This window comes from Felis catus, chromosome E1 (genome assembly GCF_018350175.1).
Source record: "Felis catus isolate Fca126 chromosome E1, F.catus_Fca126_mat1.0, whole genome shotgun sequence".
Taxonomy (NCBI): domain Eukaryota; kingdom Metazoa; phylum Chordata; class Mammalia; order Carnivora; family Felidae; genus Felis; species Felis catus.
This window is the reverse complement of record NC_058381.1, coordinates 13,292,415-13,309,526: the sequence shown is the minus strand read 5'-3', so window position 1 is coordinate 13,309,526 and position 17,112 is coordinate 13,292,415. Positions and strand designations below refer to the sequence as shown.

The window sequence follows — 17,112 nt, the reverse complement described above, 5'->3', positions numbered from 1 at the left end:
TCAACAACTATTTATCAAGTGCCTAGCATATTCCAGACACTATTCTAGGTGCAGGGGCCACACTGAGGCAAAAATTCTTGCCCTTTATGGAGCTTATGTTCTAGTTAGGGGGACAAGTAGTAAATAAGACAAATCAGTAAAATACGTGAGTTAGTGATATGGGCTAAGGAGAAAACGGTAAAACAAGGCAGGAGGATATGGAAGGACAAAGAGGAGATGGGAACTTTTGATAAGGGGCCAGGGAAGGCCCACTTCTCACTGAGGTGACTTTGGAGTAAAGGTCTGAAGGGAGTGAGGAAGCGAGCCCTGCAGATCTCTGGGCAGGAGCACCCCCCAGGAGGAAAGGGAAGTGCCAAGGTTCTGGAGTAGCAGCTTATGCAGCACATGGTTGGAGCTGAGCAAATGGAGAGAGGAGAGGAGAGACGAGGTCCACAGGGAGATGGGAGCGGAAGGTACGCGGACTGTGCAGGCAGTCAAGGTTGTGGCTCCTACTCCGAGTGACATGGGAGCCTACGTGAGCAGGGTAGACATGAAAAGTGACATGAACAGTCACTGGGACCCACCCTGGCTGCTGAGCTGAGCACCAACTGTCATGCGGGTGACGGTGGAAGCAGGGGACAACTTGGGAGGCTATTCCAGTGGTTAATGGTGGCTAAGACAAAGGAAGGAGCAGCAGAGACCCTATGGGAGCTGACTGGTTCCAGGAACCACAGAGCCCTGGAGCTCTATGGAGCACAGGAATAAGCAGGACTCTGGCCACCTGTCCCTAGCTGGGCCTGGACCAAGCAGGGAGGGCTAATGCACACAGGCCTGATGTACCCACAGCACAGGTACCAGCTCTCTCTTTGCCTTGTGCTTACTCTGACTCGCTGTGATACCTCAGTGCAGGGCAGGTCATGGTTCTCAGTGTCCTCCACAAAACCCCATGTGGCCACGAGGGGCTACATGAATAACTTCCAACAGTTAACATGGAAGATGTCCAGAGAAAGATGAGAAAAAGTAAAATGTGAGAGGAGAGTGGAGGGAGCACATGGGTGCAGTCCAAAGAGCTCAGGGCCACCTCTCCAATTCAAACGCTTCCTATGCCTTCTTAGCATCATGTCCTTGACACAAAGTACAGTGCTTGGAAGCAAGGAGGGAGGGAGGGAGGGAGGGAGGGAGGGAAGGAAGGAAGGAAGGAAGGAAGGAAGGAAGGAAGGAAGGGAGGGAAGGAAGAAAATATTTCTTCCAGTCATGGTGAAAGATCCTCGGTGAGGGCAGTATATTTTTTAAATCACTCACTCTCCTCACCAAGCCTCCTGGTCTCCCTACTGCAAGGCTGAATAACATGGCCTCTTTCCCCACTGCCTTCCAGCAGCGCCCCAGTAGATCAGCATTGGGGATGACTGACCAGATGGCCCTCTGTCCCCTGACAGGGCCTGCATAGAGCAAGTCTCAGGCAATGACCATGCCCTCCTCAGGCCCTCCCAGGATAAGGGAGTCTTTGGCCCATCACCCTCTTACCACCGTGGTCCAGCTGGGGATGAGCTTGACCGAGTTCTTCACTTCCTCCTCGGTCACCTCCACCACACTGCAGTGTTCCTCCTCTGAGGGAAGGGGCTCCTCCCCACTCTTGGTCACCCAGGGGTGCAACTGTGGAGTGGGAGGACAGAGAGAGGTCAGACAGACACCCAGTCAGCAAAGAATACCACGGGCATTCTATCAGCAATCGCCTTGAGGGGACCCAACACCCATAAACTCCCAATCCAAACCCAATATATATATGACTTGGTGTAGGGCTCTCTAGAAGGAGATACTGAGGCCTGTTTGCTGTGTCCAAGGCCAGCCCAGCTCAAGACCTCTGGTTCCCCAACCTTGATGTCTGGCACCCCAATCCTTGTTTCAGGATTCTTGTCTAGCATCTTCAGGATTAGGTCCTTGAGCTCCTCACTGATGTTTGGCCTAAAAGTGGGGAAGGAAGGAGATGAGGGAGAGACAGTCAGTGAGGATTCTTTCTTGCCCACCTCTCCATCCCCACCTGCTCTGGGATTCCCTGAATAGTACATGCCAGGTCAGAGACACACCCAACCCTCACTTCTCAGAGAGCAGGAAGGTATTGAGGCAGAAGGGAAGAGTTTCAGAACAAGTAGATGGATATCCTTCTTCCCTGAATAGGAAGTAAAGCCATCTCCTCCAGAGGCAGGGGCCACAAATACAAATGCGGTCCAGGGGTACTGGATACCCTCTCAGTGCAGAGATGGTGAGGATAGTGAGAAAAGTCATTTTATGGGACACCAGGGGCCTTCACCCCGCTCACCATCTTATCCTCTCCTCTGCCTGGGAGGTAGCCAGGAAATACTCTCATTTGACAGAGGAGGAAACTTAGGCCCAGAGAGGTTAGCGGGTTGGCACATTGCTACCCACAAGAGTGAGGGCAGGGATGAGAGATTCAGGGGAAGGGGGAGCAGGACACTCAGCCCCACATTAGCCTGACTGTTTCTGCCCAAACTCCAGGCTTCTTTGCTACCAACATTTTTGGGGAGCCCATCCATCCAAGCCTGCAGAGAAGGAACTCACTCTTGGGACTGTTGACCTTGGTTCCCTCTGCTGTCCTAGATATTTAATCCCATTTACAACTCTTGGGATGGGAAGAAAGAGACCTCCGGCAGGGGGTACAGCAGGAGGAAAGGTACAGAGACAGGCAAAAAGGGGTGGAGTCTAGTTGGCTAGTGCTGTGGGGGAAGAGGTGGCAGAACCCAGATGTCCTTCAATGCCAGGGTCAGGGAATGGCCTCTTCATGCAGGCTTTTGGGAAGCCTTGGAAAAACTTTAAGCAGGAGATATGGTGAGATTTGTTGTGCTTCATCAGGGTCACCCTGGCCTGACTGGCGGCTGGACTGGAGGGAGGCTGGCAGCAGGGAGACCAAAGAGAAGGTAGCTAGATAAATCCAAGGACAGAACCAGTCAGGGGCGCAGGTGGCAATGGAGTCAAGAGATACAGAAGAGGTGGACTCAACAGGGCTCAGGGACCAGACAGGGAGTGGGAACGAGGGAGCAGGAATCATTGAGGACAATGCCCAGGTTGGTTTCTGACCTTCCCAGGGCACTTTGATCAGATGGCAGAAGGGCCTGAAAAATAAGGAGCCATGGTAGCCAATATCATAACCAGAAGAACCACAGATGAGCAGGGAGACCTCTCCAAATAGTCCCTCTCGGCTCAGAGACCCCAGTTACAAATGAAGGGATGGGGAGGAGGGAGTGGCTTCAAATCCCAGACCCACTGATAACTCTCCTCTGGAGCCTCCACTTTTCCATCTATGAAATGGGGAAGCAAACTGGGATCTTGAAGCCTTCCTACCCCATGTGGGGAAGATAGGGGTTCCCCATGATTCCAGGGTCCGTGTAAAGTTGATGCCCATTGACCCCACACAGGCCTTTAGTGAAGGAGTAGTGTGAATGTGTGACCTGGGGTCATTCTTGCCCAACTCCCAGCCTCAGAGTTCCATTTGTACAGTGGAATCCAATTAGATGTCTCTGAGACCTTGCTCTACAGTCCCACCCCTCCATCTGCTCAGGAGCCCCTCCCAGGGAACAGCACCCCCAGAAAGTTGGGGTGGGGCCTTCAAAAGGCAAATGCTCTGCTACAACTCAGGCATGCCTCCCTGGGGGTGGGCAGGAGCCCCCTTTCACGGGCAACTCACTCCTCGGGAAACACCACGGCCTCATTCTTGATCTTCCTATGCAGGGCCAGGATGTAATCGTCGATGAACGGGCACTGTGGGGTGTAAAAACAGACAAAGGATGCAGGCCCAGGGCCTTGACTTGCCTTGGGGGACTGACCCCATTTCTTGGTGTGGCCAGAAGTGGGGGGCAGCTCTGGGCTCCTTAGAAGAAGGGAAGAACCCTGTCTAACTTGTTCAGGGCTCAGCATACAGTAGGTGCTCAAGAAACACTAACTGAACAAATGAGTCATTGAGGGAACTATGAGGCTGGGTGTACCCACTGGCCATAGAGCCACCTGCAGAAAGGCTTCCACTCCCAGGGCTTGGAGTTTGCGAACATGTTCACTGAGATTCCCTCCTGGCTCTCAGTGCAGTCACTAGAGTAGGAGCACCTGTGGACAGGGATTTTGGCTAAGTCAATGTTGAGTGTTCCCAAGGCCCATCCTGACCCAGAGCAAGAGTCAAGGACAATTTGCAGAATGAATGAATGAATGAACATGCGAATGAACAAAAGAATGAATGGCATCAGGGCCAGAAGGACAGGGAGCACTCTGGCGGGAAGATGGCAATACCGCCATCTACACCTCCCATTGGGATGTCTGCTGTCTGGGACTCCTTCATATGGATCTCCTTCCAAGGGTCAGGAGAAAAAAGAAAAAAGCCTCTTTTCCCTCAGTCTTCTCTGGGTCAGGTGGCTCCTTTCAAAAGTCGCTTTACTTTAGGACACAAAGGAAATGACAGCCTGCAGCTATCATTCATGCTGGTTCAGCTTGGCCCCGCCCATGGTGCCAAGGGGCTGGGCCCACCCAGCTCTGCCAGCCCACCCAACACTCACCTTGCCATAGACAAAGCAGTATAATGTGACCCCAGTGGCCCACACGTCCAAGGCCTAGGAAGAAACAGCTCGCATCAGTTCCCCAAAAGGAACCAACACCCCTTGCTCACCTAGCTCCCATGGGCTATGGGAGAGGGCATGCTGGGACCCTCCTTCTCCTTCCTCAGTCATACATTCACTCAACAAACACTCCCAGGCACTCGTTCCATGCCTGACCCTGTGCTGAGCACTAGGGACACAGGGCTGACAAGAACCAGGTCCCGGCCTCTCAGGGTTTCCATGTCTCCCTGTCACAGACCCAAACCAGATACAGTTCCAACTCAATAGGTGCAAAACTTCCTTCACCTACAGGGTCACATTGCTATACCTGTGACACAGATGCACCCCAGAAACCATGCTATGTATTGACCTTATACTCACTAAATTAGCTCGTCATCCCTTTTCCTGATATTCCATTGGAGAAGCCACCATCCACCTTTCTTCTGACACCAGAAACAGCCCCTGCCCACCCCAAGGCCCTGGCCCTTGGCCACCTCCACAGCTCCTCACGGCTTCCCCATATCCTGGGTTCTAACATGTGCTCTCTCTACATCTTCCCCCTCTGGAACCCCACCTCCTCTCCTGGTTTCCATTTTCTCTCCTATGTGAATGATTCTGAAATGTCTACCTACATATTCCTGCCACAGATGATTCAATCTGAATCCAACCAGGGAACACCAGACAAATGCAAACTGATATCATTCTGCAAAGTAACAGGACTGTTCTCTTCAAAAATGTCAAGGTCAGAACAGACAAAGAAAGGCTGAGGAACTCTTCCAGATGAAGGGACCCCAAAGAGATGTGACAAGTGAACGCAGTGACTAACTTTGAATCAGATCTTAGACCAGAAAAAAAAAAAAAGGCATTAAAGAACAGTATCCAGACAACTGATGAAATCTGAATAAGGTCGATTAGATAACAGTCTTTTATCAATGATTAGTTTCCTAATTTTGATAATTGTACTGAGGTTATGTAAGAGAATGTCCTTGTTCTTAGAAAATATCTGCCAAACTATACTGTGATAAAGGAGGGTAAGGTCTCCAACTTAACTCTCATACAGTTCAGAAAAATGTAATACATGTATAATAAATATAGGGAGAGACGGTGAAAAGGTAAATGGGATAAAATGTCAATAATTGGTGACATGGGTAAAAAGATACATGGGAGGTTTTTTTTTTTGTACTATTGTAATTTTTTGTAAATTTGGAATTACATCAAAATTAGAAATTCTTGAAAACAATCTCTATCTACATCCCTGACCTCTCTTGAGCTCCACACCCACACACATGTCCAAATGCCTCCTGACCATCGGCTCCCTGGCAGAGGCACAGTGAGGCAGCCAGCACTCCACAGGTGGGAACAGGCATGTGCCCAGGGGAACAGACGGAACTGCAGCCCTCTGCTCAGAAAGCTTTGCCCACTGCCTCTGTCAGGAGGAAGCACAAACTTCCAGGCCTTCTAAACTCTGCCCAAGACCCATCATGCCCCCTTCCCAATGCTCCTCAGTGCTCTTGTACATTCTATGGTCTCCATCTCTTGCTCAAATCCTCCCATTCTTCAAGGCCTAGTTCAAACCCTGCCGTCTCCAAAAAGTCTGAGAGGAGCCTCCAACTTCTTCCCAAACACGAGCTCTCCTGTTCTTTTCACCATCTCCAGAAGGACAGAGAACTGGGCCATCTGGGCTCTGTCTGTTCCACAGCCCAGCCCAGTGCTCCGTACAGAGAAGCTGGCAGGAAATATCTGCAGTGGAGACCCGGGGCCATCCTGCTGGAAAATGACAGGAAGCCAAAGATGGGGAGTTTCTCAGACTTCAGGAGGCAAACAGGAAGGAGAGGACTGTGTTCAGTGTTCGCGCCTGAGACATAAGGACTCTGATACCCTCAGGTTGGAAATGAGGCTCCACTGCAAACCATTCCACCCCTCCACCTGAATGCCAACTCAGCCTAGGTCCTAGAAGCCACCTTCCCACTGAAGCTCTGGCCGGAATCAGAAATGGCTTCGGGGGCCATGAACGCTGGAGTCCCAGCAGTGCTGGACAGCTGAGCGTCGTTCCCCTCAAACTGGTTGCTGACGCCAAAGTCGGCAATTTTCACATGCCCATCATCGCCCAGGAGCAGGTTGGACGGCTTGATGTCCCGGTGGATGATCTTCTGGCAGTGCACTGCAGAAAGAGGCAGCTTGAGTGCTGGCCTGGGGGGCCACTGCCTGGAACCCCCCCCACCTGCCCTCGCCTGGCCAGGGAAGCCCATCTTAAACTCTAGGCGAGAAGGAGCGGGGCTATCCTAGCCCATGCACACACTCATCTGGTGAGGACCTCAAAAGAATTCAGGGCCCTCTGTTCCACTATGCAGTAGTGACATCACAGCCAGCCCAGGCTGTCAGAAGCAGAGCTAGGACTGGAGTCCTTGGACTCCAAGTGCAGTGCTCCCTGTGGCAATCAAGACACCTTGTTGCTGAAGGGGCTGTCAGAGGAAATTGGGAAGGGAGCCTCTCCAGAGGCCATCTCTGGCCCTCCCCATGTTGTCTGCAGTCCCAAAGCCTGTCAAAACCTTTTCTCAGTCTCTTCTCCCACCCAGCCAGGTCGGAAATGTTCCTCCTCCTCGGACTTAGGGTGGAATAGTGGGGTATCCTGCAGAAGTACTGCCTCGGGCTTAGGGATTCTGGGCTGAAGAGCATCAGGGGGAGAGGGCATCCCAAGCCTTGGGACTGCTAGGATGAACATGGCTGGGGTAAGGGTCAGCCTTCTCCAGTGGACTGAGAGCTCACCTTGCTTCCTGGGTTCAGCAGTGCCAGGAAAAGATGGGAAGCTCAGGCTGAGATGGCCAGAGACATCCCAGCTTAGAGAAGGCACTGACTCTACCCCACAGTCACCCACTTACGGGCTCTACCTCAGCAAATACTTTCCTCTGGATCAGCAGTCCCCAAGATGTTGGAGAGGAGGGAAGATGGAAAGGGCAGGAGGAAAGAAGAGAGGAGAGGCGGAGATGAAGGGCGAAGGGAGTGAGTGTCACACAACAGTAACAACCAAACCAATGTTCCTCTAGTGACTGACTCTTATGTGCCTGATGCACTCAAGAGATTTGACGCAATACCCATCAGAGTGCAGAGGCTCAAGGGACTGTGTATTTGACCACGGAAAGTGGTCTCAAATTCTTATCTCAAACCCTGGCTCCTCCCCTGAACTCCGGGATATTTATCCACATGGATATCCGGCAGACGTCTGATGTATTTCTCAAAATTTCTCAACAACACATCTAATTCAGAACTTGATTGCGCTGTCTGCAACCCCCTCCCCATCCCTCACCAAACAAACAAAACAGAAGACCTCTGCTTCTCCTCTAGTCTTTCCTATCGGGTTAATGGCACATTACCAGACGCTCAGGCCAAAAACCTCAGGATCATCTCCAACTCCTCTCTCTTTCAGACACCACATCCTATTCAATCAACAAGTCCTATGGGCTCAACTTCTAAGATATATTCCAGATGTGACTGCTTCTCATACCTGCATTGCTACACTTGCCCCATCTACAAGAATCAGGTCTGGGCCCCCTGACCATGGAGCCTTCCCCAGGCAGCCTTCATCTTCCCTTCTGAGGACCAGAATGACAAGGAAGGTCTTCAGCACCTGATGCCTCCATTCATCTGCCTGTCCAACCTGTGGTTCTGACCAGTGGGCTCTGGGAAGCCCTTCACTGTGATTAGCTGGGTCTTGACAAGACTTTACTCCAAAGCCAGATGGGATTAGCTTGTTTTGGGATGGGGGAAACAGAGGATGGGAAACAAAAGGCACTGAGCTGAAGAGAAGGGCCCAGGACAGGAAGGGGTGGAAGCCAACCTGGTACAGGGTTGTGCCCACCACTCATCACACCCAGGGTGAAATGCCCCCTTCCCATAACTCTAAACCCTTGATAGAGAGTTTCTGCAAAGCCCTCCTCTCTGTGTGCCTCAGTTTCCCCATATGTGCAAAGAGAGTATTAGAGGGCAGTGGAGTGGCTCAAATGAGATAAAGACAATCCTGGCTCCTGATACCTCAGATAGGTCCTCACCCTGTTCCCCTAGGAAGAGAATATGCTCCTGATAAATCCAGTTAAGATTTGAGAGAGATGGGCACCACTCCTGTTCCCCAAACCAGGCCAGAACCCTCAATGTCTGAGGAACCTCCCCTCCCCATGAGCAGCCAGTCATCCAGTGCTGCCCCCCCTCACCTCCTTCATGTCTCCTCCCCACTGCCACTGCCCTAATCCAGGCCTCACCATCTGTCACTTGGGCTGTAGAAAAAGCCTCCTTCCTCACCTCTTGCCCTTCATTCAGCCACTACACAGCTGCCGAGCTTTCTGAGATGCAAATCCTATCATGCCCCTCCCTTCTCAAAGCCCTCAGCGGTTTACAATGCTGACAGAATGAAGTCATGAAAGTCCTCCGTGGAGGTATTCCCAGCCCTCCTGGTATGGCCTGAGTAGCTTTCCAGCTTTGTGTTTCACCACTCCCCACCCCATGCTTCAACCAGATTTTACGTCTCCCCATTCTTAAATAGGACATGCCCACTCCCCTCTGTGCCCCTGCTATGCCGTTCTCTCTGCTTGACATACTCTCTCCCATCCATCCCTCAAGCCTGGCCGATGAACTACTTATCCTTAAGGACTCTGGTCACAAATGGTCTCCTCTGGGAAGCCTCCCTTCAGTCTCTGACAGCCCTGTGCCACCCCAGCCTTAGCCAGCACTGCACTGTATCTGCCTGCTTAGGTCCCTGTCCCTTCTGCTACACTGAGATTCTCGAGGTCACATTTGGGTCTTTGTCAATCTCCTGGCGTCTAGCTGGCGCTTAGTAGGTACTCATATATGAAAGAAGCAGGTGAAAAAAAAAAGAAGTAAATGAATGAGTAAATAAGTGAATTCCAGGGATAGAGGCTAAGCTAACATCCTCCCTCCTGAGCTCTCATCACCTTTGAGCCCTCAAAGTAAACCCACCCTTCCTCATCCACAGGACGCATGACATGACAGACTATTCTTCAAGCAGCTGGACATAAATCTCTTCCTTCCTACATCTCTTGAGGCCTTGCGGAAAGGTTAAGCTTGACTAATAACTCAGCAGAAGAGATACAGAGAACACCCAAGGCGCAGCTCCACTTGAACAACCTGGTGCAAACCCAGCGAAATCGGCCACCACTCCTTTCCCTTGTCCAATCCGGGAGGTTCTGGCCCCTCCCACAGTCCACACCACGCCCCCAAACGAAGCTGATTGGCAGATCAGCGCTGACTGATAGGACTGCTAAGCGCTAGCTCAGCCCGGGCTCTACCCTTCCGGTGCCCGCCCCCCCCCCCCCCGCCCCCCGTCCCCTGTTCCAAGGGGCAAGCAGACCCTCGCTCACAGTACTCAAGGCCCAAGATGATGTCCCGCAAGTAGAGGCGAGCTTGCTCTTCGGGGAAGGGCTTGTCGCTGGGTACCTCCATGACCGGCCTACAGAAAGGGAGGGGAGGAGGGGTGTTCAGCTGAATCATAATGAGTAAAAGCAGACAGCTGGTAGGGAGACAGGGGCGGGGCCATTTAGGCCCCTCAGGACTTCCCGGGAGCCCTCTATGCTCAAACACCTCCCCAGAACTCAAGACATTAGCTTTTTCTCCCGTATAATGAAACATTAAAAACACATAGACACAAATATCCCCTTACAATCATTACAATTTCAAATTAGCTTTATCTTAATTTCTGATTGGCTTGGTATTCCTTCTACTAAGTACTTCTCTATAACCAAACTGTTGCAAAGATGCCATTTACCGCAGTGTTTTTCAAACTGTAGGTCCAGACCTAATAGAGGGTCATGAAATTAATTTAGTGGTTGGCTAATGCTTTTTTAAAAATTTCTAATGAAGTAGAATTTATCAGAGTACATCATATGTGATAAAGACATGTAATGTTTTGTAAAACTTTGGTTTCAATTACAGAGATGGATGACAATGTAAAACTTGTATTTCTTACTTCGATGAAGGTCAAAAACGTTTGAAAAGCTCTGAGTCTTAAAGGGATACTACTCCCAGCCCCCTACTCCCCGCAGAGAGGCAATCACAAGCCATACCCTGTATTTAAGGTCTTGACAGTTAGGGCCTATGGTCCACCCAGGCCTATGCCCACTACCCCAAGTCTGCTGCTTTGCTAATACTGTGAGAAGGCCAAATAGAGCAGACATGAATTAGACTCACTGTGTGACCTTGGGCAAGCCACTTACCCCCTCTGAACCTCAGCTTCCCCTCTTGTAAATGGGAGCAAATGGAGTCCCACCCACCCAACTCATAAACTCGTAAAGCTGAAAGAACTCTTTGTGATTTGAATCCAGGTGAGAGCCCCATCTCTACATATTTGCTTGAGAAACACTCCTTTCTTCTCCCACTCCTCCCTCAAAATCTTTCCAGTTCTTCAAGGCCTGGCTCAAAACCCACCCCCTCTTCCAGAGAACTCTCTGAATATTCCAGCCTCACTGACCCCCACCAGACTTCAAAGAATTGCCCTATTTGTCTCTCATTTCCCCCCAGATCAGAGCTCCCCAAGGGCAGGGCCTGGGTCTCCGCTTTCTCCTAGAGTAGCTGACCCTGGGACTAAGGGCACAGGGAGGGAAAAGAAGGCCTGGATTAGACTTGACCTGCCTGATTGGGATGGGGAACTCACCCCTTTCTCAGGAGGTCAAACACTGAAAGAAAAGAAAAGAAAAGTGAAGTAAGTAAGATGCAGCCAGGCTTGCAAAGCAGGTGATGCCAAGGTCCCTCCCTGTTCTGGAAGGAAGGAGAGGGTCAGGCATCCAGGCATACTTGAGGGATGGATGGGACAAGGGTCCCAGGGTATCAGAGGAAATAAATGGGTGAAAGTATGGTCTACTTTGGTCTACTATGGATCTGCCTCATCCTGATTCACCATGGATTCCTTTCTTGGGAAGGAGGTGGGTAACTGAGGCTTGCAGAAGGGGTAGGAATTTCCCTGAGGGTCACAGCAGATAGGCAAGTAGGACAGGGAGTGAAGACTAAAGCCTTGACCTTAATTTCTAAGCCCAGTGTTTTTTCTGTCCCGTTTCTGGAGGGCCTCTAAACTCATGAATCAGGCACCGTGAACTTAAATAATAACAACATTAATAACAATCTTGTATATAATGACTCATTTACTCCTCATATCAACCCTATGAGTTAGATATATTATCCCCCATTTTACAGGTGAGGAAACTGAGGCACAGAGCTATCATACAGGGTCTGGGAACCCATATCACATAGCCTGCTTCCTGCACGTACTTGATCCACTGTCTCTCTGATCAGTGGAGTGGGAGCTTGGGAATATTTATTGAATCTATGTGGGTATTCTAAGTTTGGATTGGTAGGGCTGGGCAAGGGAATCCAGGGCTTGAGAACATGCTCATACAGCCCATTTGAAGGTCACATGTGTCCCTGGGGAGCCCTTGGACTGACCCTCGGTAAGCTGCTTTGGGAAGAGCTGGGTCACTCACCTAAATAGAGATTGTCCTCAGCTGGGTCATCCAAAACCTAGTCAGAGGGAACAGATATGGTGGTAGGGCTTGAGGACCCCCAGTATGCTGTGCAGCCTCCCTGGACAATGGAGCAGGAACTGTGTAGGCCCCAGACAGATGAGGCCTCGAAAATCACTGACCCCCCAACCCTGGCCCACCAAGTGACATCCAGCTGTTCTCTCCTCCTGCCATGACTGGGGGCTCACTTCTTGCTTCTGGGCAGCCCCTTATCCTCACTGAGACCTTGAGAATATTGCAGACCAGCCTGAACTGAACCCTAAAGCCTCCCTATAGCTGTCACCCCAAGTCTAGCTCTGTCTTTGGAGGCCTTAGCCACAGATACTTTGGGAGGAGTATCTGGTGGGAACCCTAGGTCTGTGCTGAGTGTCCCCAAACACCACAGGTTGCTTCACAGGACTTGAGTTCCCACCCACTCACCACTGCCTCCTACCTCAATCAGCTTGACCACATTCACATGGTCCAGCTTCTTCAGGATGGCAATCTCCTGGTACACTCGCTCCAGCGGCAGCAGCTGCTTGGCTGGTCCTCCTTGGGTAGCTTGGGACCCCCTTGGGGGAGGGCGACCTGTGACCAGGAAGGGGAGTCGAGCCCCTATTGCAGGAGGCTGGGCCTCACCTTGGCCCCACAACCAGCCTCAAGCAAGAATCTTGCAATGGTCTTGTCCCCAACCCACCAAACACATCCCCACTACCAGGCCTTTGCTCATGCTTTCCCCACCTCTACCCCCAGTCCTAACAAAAAATAGTGAGGGACTGAGGTGTCCTCCTCTTCTGCCCCCAAGCAAGGAGCTCCCAAGCATAGGACCCAATAGATACATACGTGGAAAGCCATACTGCTTCAGTAACTTCTTTTTGGAAAGAACTTTCATTGCCTGAGGAGGGAGGGGTAGAAATGTCATTTGTGTGCAGCCACCAGGAGCTAGAACAGGCTGGTTACATGTGAATGGAGGTCCAATCACCAGTGGGTGACTGCCACCAGAACTGAAAGTATGGCCTAGGTGTGGTTAAGCTGGGTTAGGAGGTGACCATATCTGAGTCTAAGCCTTACCCTATTTCCCCAACAAGCCTTTCTGGAGCTCTCCTCTCAGAAGGTCCAGCCTCTGCTTGCATATTCTCAAGAAGCTTACTCCTTTTGCATTCCCTTAGGGACAGGAGCCCACTCCCTCTAGAGGCAGCCTTGTCCTCTGTCTTCCCAGCACAGCCACTGCCCACCTCCCAGGCTTCTGGGGCCTGGCTGGGGCAACACCTCCCTCCCATCCCCAGACTCACATAGTGCCTGTCTTCACTTTCGTTGTAGGCCAGTCTCACCACGCCGTAGGCACCCTGGAAATACGCACCGGTCAGCCCTGCCTGGACAGGGCAACCTCCTCGAGGACTAGCTCAGGGAATGGGGAGCCTGAACAGCTCCGGCTCCCTCCCCCCTCATCCCATCTCCACCCCCACCAGCTGGCCACCAGCAGGCATACATTTCAGGCAGACAGAAAGAGGACTGCTGTTCCTGGTAATTGCCTCTGCTTGGCTCAATGCAGCTCTATGCTGCCTCAGACCCTCTTTGTCTTCCATCAAAAACTAAGGAATCAGGAATGGAGAATCATTTCCCACCCCACCTTAGGTATTTCCTAGAGGACAAAACTGTCTTCATTTCTAAGCTGGGGCCTTCCTGGCTCTGCCTTACATTCCCAGGGAGAAAGAACTACCAAGCAGAGGATCCTGATAGGCTGCCTACCCAAAGCCTCAAGAGAACAGTCCCCACTGCCTGTCCCAGTCCTACCTTGCCAATCTCACTCTGTAGCTTGTATTGGTTCAGCTGCACACAGTCCTGGGGAGGGGAGGGGGGGGGAGGGGAAAGGGAAGCATCAGGTGAAGCTTAATCCAGAGGCAGTATTGATCCCACCTCAGCAGCCTGTTCAGGGCCCAATCCTGGCTCTGGGCCCCTCAATCCCAGACCCCCCCCCCAATCTCATCAAGCTTTCATGTTTGGATGGGGAAACTTGGTGGTCTCTATGCCACGAAAAAGGACAAGAGGGCTTGCACACTCATGTCTGCAAACACGAATGGTGAGCTATGGCTGTACTTTACTCCCTAGGAAGTGGTGAAGGAAAAATACACTGATTCCTGCCTGGATGCTGGGGTCTGGGAGACCTAAATCTGTGAGAAATGCATAAGCAAGTATTTCTAGAAGTAGCTGAATGCAAGGTCTTGGCTGCATGGACAAGAAAGATGAAGAGAACCTTGGGGACAGGAGACCACAGCCCTGGCTCAGGCATAAGAAGCTCAGCCTCTGCAATCGGTAGATTGCTCGGTACTAGGGTTCACTGTCAGATCTAAGTGGAAAACAGAGCCAGTGGGATAGAGGGGCAGAAGTAAGAACAGAGACTGGAAGCATGCTGGCAGCTTCTGAGTCAGAGGAGACTCTAAGAAGCAGGATTAGAAGTGGGGGCTAAAGCTAGGTTTGACTTGTGGTGGGGAGGGTGGACATACTATCGATCTTCAAATTTCTAAGAGAACTTCTCGGGGGACAAGGGGAGGGCCTATTTCTGAGGCCTGGCCTAGGGATAGGAATGGTGGGACTTAACAGTGATTGGCTCAGAAGGAGCTCCCTGGTGGGAAGAGCCATATTGTGAGGTAGCAGGCTCCTCAACTCTGGGGGTATGCAAAGCAAAGGCTAAACAGCTGTGCAGCAGGGGCACGGAAAGAAAAACATCTTCATTTAGGACTATTAAAAGCTTGTGAGCACCCCCTAGCTCTGCCCCACCAACCTCTGTATCTGAGATAGCCACATGGTGGGACTCAATGGTGGGCCTCCGCCAGACCCGTGGGGAGATGTGGCTGGCAGGCCCTGTGGCATAAGGCCCAGCCTGGGCCTCCAGGCAGCTTCCTGCTGGCCGCTCTTGCAGGGAGAACTTCCTGGCTGAAAGGCTGGGCCGGGCTAGTGGGGGTCTTGAAGCACCACCAGGGATCACAGAGGCAGCTCTGGTCCTTGGCGGAGGGTCCACGCCATTCCTGGCAGGCTCTGGACCACCACCTGCCTCCTCCAAGTGGGCCACATCAATGGCTGCCACTCGCTCCACCAACTCTGCCCGAGGGTCCTGGCAGCAGACTGCTGGGCCCCCTTCCATTGCCACAGTTAAGGGGGTCCTCTGTGCAGCCTTACTGGGAACCTGAAAAAAGAGGACAGAGAAGGCTTCAATCCTGAGCATGGAGTAAGGAGGTCAGATTTCCAATCCCTTTGGTCTCACCTTCATGACTTTGCCCTCCCTGTTCCCCCTGCCTGAGTTGCCAGCACCCGAAGTCAGGTCTGCCCCTGCTAACTGAAGGCGTTCCAGGAACTCATCTGGCTCTGCTGCACAGCAGCCCTCTAGACCTCAGTATCCCCACTGGTGAAATGGGCATAGTCACATCTGCCTTGCTGGCTTCACAAGGAAGCAGGAGAATCCGAGATTCTGGAGTCAGGACAGACTGACATGGGCAGAATACTGGAGGCCCAGCAGCAATGGGAGAAACAGAGTCCAGGGTCAGCTCAGGCCCCTTCCAGCAGACAGTCCAGTGAGTCACCAGCCCCACCCTGGACTGCAGAGCATTCCAGTGCTGCTGCCTGGAAGCTGAGCTGGGCACTGGTAATGCAAAGGCCTCCCTGATACTCCAAACCAGTCACTTACCCTCCAGGAAGGCCTCTCCAGGACCACAGAGCGAGTTTCCCATCCCCCATTACTCCCTTCCCTGCCTCAGCAGAGCCTGAAGCCTAGGAGAGGGTCCTTTAGGGGAGGGGCTGCTGCTTTGGTGGCTGTCAAGAGAGAATTCACTAAACTAAAAGGTCACTCCCGGGGTGCCTGGGTGGCTCAGTTGATTAAGTGTCCAACTTTGGCTCGGGTCATAATCTCACAGTTTGTGAGTTTGAGCCCCACTTGGGGCTCTGTGCTAACAGTGAGGAGCCTACTTGGGATTCTCTCTCTCTGCCCCTTCCTTGCTCATGTGCACACACTCTCTTTTTCTCTCTCTCTCAAAAATAAATATTTAAAAGGTCACTCCTTATTTTTCCTGGTTTTTCCTTCCAGTTTATTTGTGTGCCCCGAATATTTGTCACAGCTACTCAGACTGAGATGTTCTCCGTGGCCTGACCTTACACCCACCCTGACCCCACTACATTCTGAGCCCCAAACCAGGCTCGGGGCCAAAGGCTGACCCCAGCTTGAACCCCAAACTGACCTCTAACCCAGCCCTCACCTTCTACCACAACCCTGGGCTGAACCCTGACCCCAGGCTAAACCCTGACCCTTAGACTGGGCCTCCATCTCTGATCTGCTCTAGGCTGAGCAGTGGCCCCACTCCAGCCCAGTGCCCTTCCCCCTTCCTGGGCCAGACTCAGCATCTTCTCAGGAAAAGGAAGTGAGTGGACTCCTGACCCTCTGCCCTTCCTGTTTGGTGGTAACCTCCTCTCTACCCACACAGTGACTTTAAGAACGTAAGTCACCCCTTGTGCCCCCATCATCTTGCTTTGAGAGATGTCAAGCAGGTAGGGCTCACTGGAGCCCACTGGCCACAGAGGAGCCTGGGCTGGGTTCTAATCCCGCCTGTCAGCCTACTGTGGGGTCCTGGGTGGGCTCCTTCCTGAGTCTGAGCCTCAGCCTCTCCATCTGTACCATGGACACAGGATCTTCTCAGATTCCCTAGGGCCAATCTTCCCAGATTCCCTAGAGATGGACTGTGGGCAAGGGTGTCATCCAGAAGCCCTGTGCTTGGTACGGTGCGCTGAATGAGTGGAAACCCAGAGGTGGTATCGCTGATGCTGACATGCAGAAAGGAAGGGGGAAGGGAATCCAGACTGGCAATAGGAAAAGACATGAAGGCTGGACCTAGAGGAATGAGGAAGCAGTTGGTGAGCCCAGAGAATCAAGGATGCCTCCCTGGAAGAAGTGAGAGAATGAGTAGGACTGGAACATCAGGGAGACTTCCCTGGAGGAGGTGAGGGAGGCGGGTAGTGCTGGAACATCAGGAAGGCCTCTCTGAAGGAGGTGA

General features: G+C 52.0%; 1 protein-coding gene across 3 annotated transcripts in view; it reads right to left on the bottom strand.

Moving 5' to 3' along the window:
* Positions 1 to 17,112, bottom strand: part of CAMKK1 (calcium/calmodulin dependent protein kinase kinase 1) — a 28,313-nt gene that overhangs the window by 5,563 nt on the left and 5,638 nt on the right. For 2 of the 3 annotated variants that reach the window (XM_006939941.4, XM_006939942.4), the window contains exons 2-14: positions 14,856 to 15,257; positions 13,868 to 13,915; positions 13,366 to 13,419; positions 12,917 to 12,968; positions 12,528 to 12,661; positions 12,056 to 12,092; positions 11,233 to 11,254; positions 9,944 to 10,032; positions 6,536 to 6,735; positions 4,536 to 4,589; positions 3,680 to 3,753; positions 1,854 to 1,941; positions 1,504 to 1,632 (exon numbers count right to left, since the gene is read on the bottom strand). In XM_006939941.4, coding sequence (XP_006940003.1) covers positions 1,504 to 1,632; positions 1,854 to 1,941; positions 3,680 to 3,753; positions 4,536 to 4,589; positions 6,536 to 6,735; positions 9,944 to 10,032; positions 11,233 to 11,254; positions 12,056 to 12,092; positions 12,528 to 12,661; positions 12,917 to 12,968; positions 13,366 to 13,419; positions 13,868 to 13,915; positions 14,856 to 15,215 — 1,341 coding nt within the window. In that variant the 5' untranslated portion in view covers positions 15,216 to 15,257. The remainder of the gene's footprint in view (positions 1 to 1,503; positions 1,633 to 1,853; positions 1,942 to 3,679; positions 3,754 to 4,535; positions 4,590 to 6,535; positions 6,736 to 9,943; positions 10,033 to 11,232; positions 11,255 to 12,055; positions 12,093 to 12,527; positions 12,662 to 12,916; positions 12,969 to 13,365; positions 13,420 to 13,867; positions 13,916 to 14,855; positions 15,258 to 17,112) is intronic. The other variant, XM_011289051.4, reaches the window with a different exon arrangement.